This window comes from Lathyrus oleraceus, chromosome 4 (genome assembly GCF_024323335.1).
Source record: "Lathyrus oleraceus cultivar Zhongwan6 chromosome 4, CAAS_Psat_ZW6_1.0, whole genome shotgun sequence".
Classification (NCBI taxonomy): Eukaryota; Viridiplantae; Streptophyta; class Magnoliopsida; order Fabales; family Fabaceae; genus Lathyrus; species Lathyrus oleraceus.
The window spans coordinates 442,344,198-442,353,155 of NC_066582.1; the positions used below are offsets into that span (position 1 = coordinate 442,344,198).

The following is an 8,958-nucleotide window of genomic DNA, read 5'->3' on the forward strand; positions in this document are numbered from 1 at the left end:
ATTGTCAGTGTTTGATCATTGAAAATAAATACTACTAACAATTGATTTTATTTTCTAAAGACTTAATATCAATGGTGAATTTAGTATTTTGGTGAGTAAATTTTGCTCCACTTTGTAGTTCTCTTTTAAGGTAAATCTAACTTATGATCATAAAGCATCACATTTCTTAATTTTTGGTATCATTTAAGATGACATAATTTTTTTTCACATTTTATTTGTTTAATCTAAGGTATTTTTAAAGCAATAACGAGTCAAGCTCTCATTGGAGTGATGACTTTTCATTAAGATTATTAAGCAAAGAAAATATCATAAGCGCATAATGAAACTATTTAATCTTACCTATAGTTTCGTCAATTAGGTGACTTTATCGAAAATTTAGGATGTGATATTCTCTTTGTCCAATTAAGTTTATAACTATGAAAATTATATATTATTCTTTAATAGAATAATTTCATAAAGTGTGCAATATAGAATAATTTCATATTATTCTTTAAAAGACAATTTGGTGAATGAATACAATTTTGTTTTAATATGATAACTTCTTCTTTTCTTTTTTTATTAAATGATGGATTCAATATGTCTTTTAAATTTAAATATTATTATAGTTAATTCAGTCATGACTTGTGACAATCTATAATTGTTGAAAAGTTTGAGAAATATAAACTTTAGTTTAAAGTTAAAGAATATTTTGAGACAAATATTGTAATGTTCTTGAGAATATTGAGTTTTGGGAAGAGATATGGTCAAAGAACAAAATTGAGTAACTCAATTCATATAGTTTTTATTTATATAGCAAATTTAGACTCTCATACGAATATTATTGTTTATTCTCTCAATTAAATTAAGAAATTAATTCTTGAAGATCAAACTCAACATCCTCAAGAAACAAAGTATCAAGTTTCATAAAGAATTGACTGAAAATAGAAATTCTATTCGGTATGATTGAAAGACTCTATTATGATAGTTGTGACACTTGTTATTTGTTATACTTTTGGAGCTTCTTAAAATGGATATCAAGTTAGTGTTTCTTAATGGCAACATTAAGAAATACAATATGATGCAACGAGAAATATTTTGTGTCAATAGATACAAAGTTTATGGTTTTCGAACAGATAAAAATTATTTATGAGTTAATGTAATTGTCTCATTAGTGATACCATAATATTTCACAAGGTAATTGTCTCGTATGATTTTAAGATGTCTATTATGAAAAATATTGGGTTTTATAAGTCAAGTGGGAGTAAGTTTATGTTACTAGTTTAATGAGTCGATTTTATTTTATTTAGTCAGCAATGATATATGATTGTTGTGTGAAACCGATAAATCTCTAACAAAAGTTTAGTGATGAAAGATCTTGGACACGTCTCTTTTGTATTAGGCATTTATATATATATATATATATATATATATATATATATATATATATATATATATATATATATATATATATATATATAAAGTTCGAAATAAAACTGATATGAAAGACAATAAACTAGGGTATGTCTCAATTATCAAAAGAGACTATTGAGTCTATATCATTGTCCAAAATAAAAGAATCTGAAAATTTAGAAAATTAAGTTTTTTATATTTTTTTAGTTTTTGGGAATCTTATGTATTATCTTATGTATATGCATCCGGAATAAGCGTATATATAATGAGATCATTTGACATATATGAAAATTCAAAATTTGAATTATTGAAATGAGGTAACCATAAGGGTTGTTATAGAGAATAGAAGAATTTATGCTCACATATTAGAGATCGAATAATTTGAAGATCATTAGTGTCATACGGTGAACTGACTTTATGTGTTTTTAATCGCAATATCGCGGTTAGCAAGAGTCGCCACCGACTTTTCTTTTATCCAATAAGGAAAGGCGGAAAAGAACAGGAAAGACCTTAATTTAGATTCTTAGGTTCGGTAGGTACATTATACAAAGGGAAGGTGTTAGCACCCTTTGTATCCATGGTTATCCATGGGCTCTTAATTGCTTGATCACTTAAGTTTTTCTTGTCTGAAAAAGTGTTCGTGAATTGTTTAGAAAATGTTTTGAAAAAGAGAATTTAACTTTGTAATGATTCTCGTATGAATGTATACAAAGTGGTTATCTCGTTTAGTTTTGAAAATGGTTTAGAAAAATATAACTCAGTAATGATTCTAGTATGAATGTATACCAAGTGGTGAGTTCCTAGTATTTATGAAGTGTGAAAAGTATTTTTAAATTGTGAGTAAGCAATTAAGAATTATACCTATCCAAGGTCTTTACGGGCATTTCCTATCCTTATGAGGGTAAAACTGTCCTTACTATTGAGAAGTAAGTAGTTTTATCCTTTGGATGTAAAAGGGTCATCGTAGGGTCATCGATAGGTCATTGAAGGCAACAGCTATAAGGATACCTTAGCATTCGAAGGGACGATCATCATTTAACCGTAGGCTACACCGAAGGGTCATCGAGGGACAAAATCGTATTTTCGAAGGCAACATCCGAGGGACCATGATTTATTTTATGATGATTTAACCGAAGGGCCGTTGCTAAGTGTATCCCTACATTCGCGGGACATGACCGTTATACCGTAATACCGTAGGGCAAAAGAGAGGTCCAAGATCACATATTTAGAGGCCATGTTTTAAAGTTAATTAGGTAATTAAGGTGAATCTCCACATTAAAATCAATACATTAAAAATAACATTAAAATTAATACATTAAAATTAATTAAGCAATTTAGGGCAGCTCTTCACAAGGGTATCCCACAAATAAAGTGGAAGACCTAAACAACAATCTTTTCCTGGGGTGTGTGAACCTTTGCAACATTCAGCAAACGGGTTAGAATACCAAATCAGGGTGCAATCGAGGATTACACCGCAAAAGAAATCACAACAGTAATATGATCAGATAAACAATGCCTGGCTATGATAAAACATGAATGAAAAATTAGAATAGAAAAGTCGGCTGTTGTCAGGTTCGCGCCTGCCTCGCCTAGCGAAGGCTTAGCGAATACTCGCTTCATGCTCGCTTAGCGACGTGCTAGCGAGCGACTGCGGATTCTGGTTTTGATATCAGTACAATTTCAACCAATTTTATGCCTTATGGCTTTCATTACAGCAATTATATAGTTAATCATTTAAGGTATTCAAGTGCACACTACCATTCACATGACAAACTTAAGATATTTTCATAAATTTAATCATAATGCCATATGCAAATTAAGAACATAAGGTAGTAATAGCAATGCCAACCTGTTTGTAATCGAATTGTAACCTTGAATTGGCCGACCGGATCGAATTGAGCGGAAGTGACCTTGCTGCCGCCGGCTTTTCCTTCAGGGTTTCTCGGAATTCTCAGGGTTAGCCTCCAGGGTTTTCCGTCTGTGAGCGCGAGGGTTTGCTTGCTAGGGTTCTCCTTTCGTCCTTTTTCGTTCTCCTTTTCATTACTGAAGTGCTGGTATTTATAATGCTCTTTTTTTGTGACCTAATGGGCTCAGAGTGAAACCCGAAATTTTCTGTTGTCTGTCAGCTTCGCTAGGCGAGCGTGTAGCGAACGTGTAGCGAACGTTCGCTAGGCGAGCGTGTAGCGAACGTGTAGCGAACAGGCCAGTTTGGGCCATTTTCTGGATTGGGCCATTCGTGAGCTGGGTCTTCGTTCCTTTGAGATCAGTGTCATAAAAATGAGTCGGAGTGCCCTGAAAAAATGTCTTGAAATATTAATGGGCAAATTTTGGGGTATGACAATTAGAATGTTCGACTCTGATCTTTTTGGATGTCTATATATAATGGGCATCCTAACTCAAGAAATGATTATAAGTATTTATGTCACTTTTTTGCATATAGTAAAAGATTTTGAAAAATAACTCGAGCTATATTGTGACATAAGTCAGTCGAATAATGTTTCAACAACTGTTTTATAAAGTTCATTGACTTATAGGTTGTTTTGTTGAATGATAGAACATATAGATATAAATTTTATGTTATCTGACTTACTAATCAAAGACTTGACATGTAAGGTCTTTCATATGATTGTTGTCACTAAGGATGTCCTAGATTAGTGGGAGTCACTCATTCTTTATGTTTTATAATATTGTTTAGATATTGATATAGACTTTATGTTAAGATTATCTGCAGAAATAAAATTTATGAGGTTATTATTGTTATAACCATTTATGTATTGTTTGTGTAAATACTGAATTTTCAAACTTCAGTTTGATCTCAATAAAGAATTTAGTTGAACCAGTTAGAAATATGTATGATTCAAATATCACATTACATGAAATTTTCATGTCACTCATCCATATCGATCTATGTTATCAAGTATATTGATGTGATGATCGTCGGGGTTCTGTCACGTTTTACGTCAGTGACAACAGTCGTCGTGGTCCCATTATTGATGTATGAGTTGAATCAGATCATAAAGTTGAAATCCAAAGATAAATAGCATCCATATACACGCCTAAAGAATTGTAATATAATTATTAAAAATATATCGTCCAATTGGGAAATTGTTGAAATATTTTATAATTTAAATATTATTTAATTATTATATTCCAATAATTATTATGTGGACATATATATTTTAATTATATTAACTATTTATTAAATTAAGAGCCTTAATTGATTAAGTGGTCAAATAAATTTAAATGTTTTTTATATTTCTACTTAGTAATTAATAAATAAATAAATTAATTGGATATGAGCTCAAATACGAGTGGATGTCAGGATGACCCATTTTGGAATAATGAGAACTCTAATTGACAATCACCTTATATATAAGTTATGATCCCCAATATACCGTATACAAGCAAATTATTTATTCTCCTCATCTGAAGAGTATTCAAGGCATTATGAGTACTTGTTGAGGAAGAACCATACTAGTCACCAGGTGTTCATTATTTGTCTTCTACCTTTCAGGATTATCGTTAACAAAACTTTTTAAATAGATCAAGGTATTCCCGCAATCTCTTCTCTCATATACTAACATGTCATAGATCTTGTAATTATATACATGTTCGTATTATCTATTTTATTTCACACAAAAATATATTTTACACAATTTGAAGAACATGTATATATGATTAATTGTTATTGATTTAATTCCAACATCTTTTTACTCCTTTATACGTCTTCTAGAACATAATAAAAAGTTGTGATACATTAACTTTTTCATATATTATTGTTGCTTACTCCCTCTGTTTTTTTTATTGTAAGTCATTTTTTATTTTTCACATGTATTAAGAAATGTAATAATTGTGGTATAAAAAAGAGAAATTTTGAAAGGTTTTACAAAATTGTCATTCATTAATATATTGAAAAGACAAATTGACATAATTGAAAAGAGAATAATAAATATTTAAGTATATAATATAAAAATAATATTAATGATTCATTAATATTATAAAATATTTTATATTATAATACAAAATATTTACAAAATATTTTTTAAAACGATTTAAAATAAAATAAAAAAATATTTTATATCCGAAGGAGTTTAAAAGCTAAATTAACTTAATTATAAATCAAATTTTGTACAGCTCTATATCCTAATGAGTTTTATGCACGTGGATTTAAAAATTCACTTAAGATGCGTTTTGAAGCTAAATTAATGCTTAAAATGAATCTTATGTTTAAAGGATATGAAAACAGCTTGATACTTTTTGGGCCAAATTAATGCTAAAAAATAGCTAATGTATTAAAAAGCATAACTTTTGAATCAAGGAAAACCATAACTTTATTACTTAATCATATACCTAAAGGATATGAAACTACTCAACCTTTTGAAGAAATGTAACTTTATTGTTCTAATATGGTCATCATGCAATGAGATGAGATAGCTATTTCCCATATCACTTTTATTCCTAGAAAGAGTGAAAAGCTATTGGTTTTTGCCTTGTTTGACAACTAATACATTTTGATTTAAAATATAGTTGTTTCTTGATAACCAATAGTTTCATCTTAGATGATTAGGATTGACTAGTTATTATATTAACTTGACATCATATGTGCTTTTAGTTTAATAGATAATTAGGGTGACTTTATATAAACAACTTTACAAAGCGACCTTTAACTATTTCACGTGGCATAGTTTGAACTTCAAAATATGCTATAAATTATATTATTATAAATTATAAACACCAATACGTTGTAGATTAAGATTTGAGTGGGAATGAGCTTTTGCATTTTACACCAAATAGAAATTTTTTATATTGTTTTGTCGTTACTGTTATTAAACTAGGAGTAAGGAGCCAGATCTTGAAGAGATGTATCGGTACGGTGCTCCGAATATTGTTGAGCTATAATATAATTTAAATGATGTGTAATTCAAGTTTAAAAAATAATTAGGGTTTACGGTTATTATATTTATTATTTAATAGTCAAGTTACTTAGATATATATAAATAGATATTTTGTAATTCAGTTTTTTATCATAATCATTATTCAATAATGATATTCTTTATTTTCTTATTCTCACTAAAAGTGTCTCACAAACTAACAAATTGATATTTAGAGCTCCGATTAAGTTCTTGATCGTATTTTCAAGAATCACACGTCGGTGATCGTGTTTCCGGGATAGTAGATTGTTAATCAATCACTGCAAAGATGAATGGTACTAATGACATTCTGAATTCTCTTCCAATTCTTGACGGCAAGAATTGGATTCGATTGAGAAAACATATGCAATCTCTGTTTGGCTTTCATGAAACCCTTGAAGTGGTTACTAATGACGTCCATGAGCTTGTTGACAATGCAACTGATGCTCAGAGAGTCGCAAATAAGGAGACGAAGAAGAAAGATTGCAAGGTTGCGTATTGCATTCAATCGGCGGTAGATTCAACGAATTTTAACAAGATCACTCATGTTGAATCGGAGAAGGAGGCATGGGATATTTTTGTCAAGTACTATGAAAGAGGTGAGAAAGTCAAAGTCGACAAATTACAAACTTTACGACAGCAATATGATTTGTTGCAGATGGGAGAAGATAAAAAGATTGCAGGTTATGTGTCGAAGGTGTCGAATCTCGTCCATCTCATGAAGGGTTATGGTGAAACCCTAACTGATAAAATGATAGTTTAGAAGGTAATGTGTACGTTGACCTCTCACTTTGATCACGTTACCATAGTTATTCATCAATCCAACAATCTTGAAACCCTGAAACTGAAAGATTTGGTTGGTTCGTTGGAGGCGCGTGAGATTAGGATTGTAGAAAGGAAAGGGGTTCAAGATTCGATACAAGTACTGCAAGCCCAGGCTTGGAAGAAGCATGGTGGTTTCAACAAATTTAAAGGTAAAGGAGATAAGAATCGGAGCAAGAAGTCTTGGTCGAACTCTCGAAAGCATAAGATCGATGATAGGGCTTATGAATCCTCCAAAAGAGGATAAGGAAACTCTTATCAAAAAGACAAAGATAAAAAATGTGTGTAATGCTATAACTGTAAAAAATGGGGTCAGGTGGCCAAGAATTGTTGGTACAATAAATACAAGGGAACGGAAAAAGGCAAGGAGGAAATAGGGAACCTTGCACGCCAAAATTCATATGATTCTGAAGATATGATGGTTATGGGTGCAGTTGCAGATGACTATGTCGACTCCAAGATCTGGTTCCTCGACTTGGGTTGCTCGAATCACATGACTAGTCAAAAAGTGTGGTTAGCGGATTTTGATTCGTCGAAGAAGAGCAAGGTCAAACTTGATGATAATAGATCGTTACAAGCAGAAGGTACTAGCGACATAGTTATTCAAAAGAGCAATGGAGGAAAATCTATGATCAAAGATGTACTCTATGTACCTGGAATGAAATGCAATATGCTAAGTGTTGGACAACTGGTCGAAAAAGGTTTTTCAGTGATTATAAAAGATTGAGCCTTGGAATTGTTCAACACTCAGAATAATTTGGTCTTAAAATCTCTGTTGTAGAAGAACATGACATTTAACACCATGATCAGTTCGACTGAAGTAAAATGTCTAAAAATTGTTGTCGACCACAAGCGTAGTTGCCAGTGGCATTTGAGGTTTGGACATTTGAACTTTAGATCACTCAATCAACTGATGACTCAAAATATAGTAATTGGTATACCAATTCTGGAGATGCCCGACAAACTATGTGAAGGTTGTCTAGTCGAAAAGCAATCCAGAAAGTCTTTCGTTTCGATTATGCCAATGAGATTCTCCTGCATACTCAAAGTTGTATGTTTTGCACAATTGTTGTTATCTTCCCAGGGAATATTTTTTCAGGATAACACACACCTTTTCATTGTTGCAGAACCCGAGGATATACCTTTTCAATTTTTGATTAGAGGTCGTACTCCCTCCTTACTAATCGACATCAACTCATCAACTCATCTCTTAATTTTTTCTATGGGCAGGCTTTTATGTCTAGGAAGACCATCAGTGATGGATGCAATATAGTGACACTTCTCCCTTCGATATTCTTCTCCTTTATTGATGTTGTCTTTCTTCCCCCAATTGATTTTAGTCGCATTCCCTATGGTCTTCTTAGGGGGACCCCTTATCTCTGCAAGGGGATCGCTTTCTTCTTGGCAATTCATCCCGCCTTTTATAGTATTTTTTCACTTTGGGGACATATTTACAATCATTATCCATAATGTATTGGGTAATACATCCTTTAATCAATTCTTTAATTACGTCTTTCAAGTGAACGCATGGCTCTTTTGGAAATGACAGAAATTTATCTTGTCTGTCCTGGATGATTCCTTCTTCGTGTAGGGGTTTGTTGAAGTATGTACTCACATATTCTTATAGGATTATTTCTCTCGATATGTTTAGATAAGTGTAAGATAAAAATAAGGCTCGGAGTCCTTGACCTCCATCTCCCCAATGACAGTCCTGATCTCTCTCGATCGTTCGACCATTGTGTGTGCTTCCTTACCCTTGGTCTTTCTCCACCTCTTCAACTAGGAGTTATTCGTTATAGTTGATGTAAGATTTGGATCTAATCAAGAGATAATTACG

General features: G+C 31.7%; 1 protein-coding gene across 1 annotated transcript; it reads left to right on the plus strand.

Moving 5' to 3' along the window:
• The first annotated feature begins 6,588 nt into the window (after window positions 1-6,588).
• LOC127137902 (uncharacterized) lies at window positions 6,589-7,848 on the plus strand. The gene is made up of 3 exons (XM_051064309.1): window positions 6,589-6,982; window positions 7,109-7,221; window positions 7,438-7,848. Exons 1-3 carry the CDS (start codon window positions 6,589-6,591, stop codon window positions 7,846-7,848), a joined length of 918 nt encoding a protein of 305 aa, XP_050920266.1.
• Window positions 7,849-8,958: the final 1,110 nt, after the last annotated feature.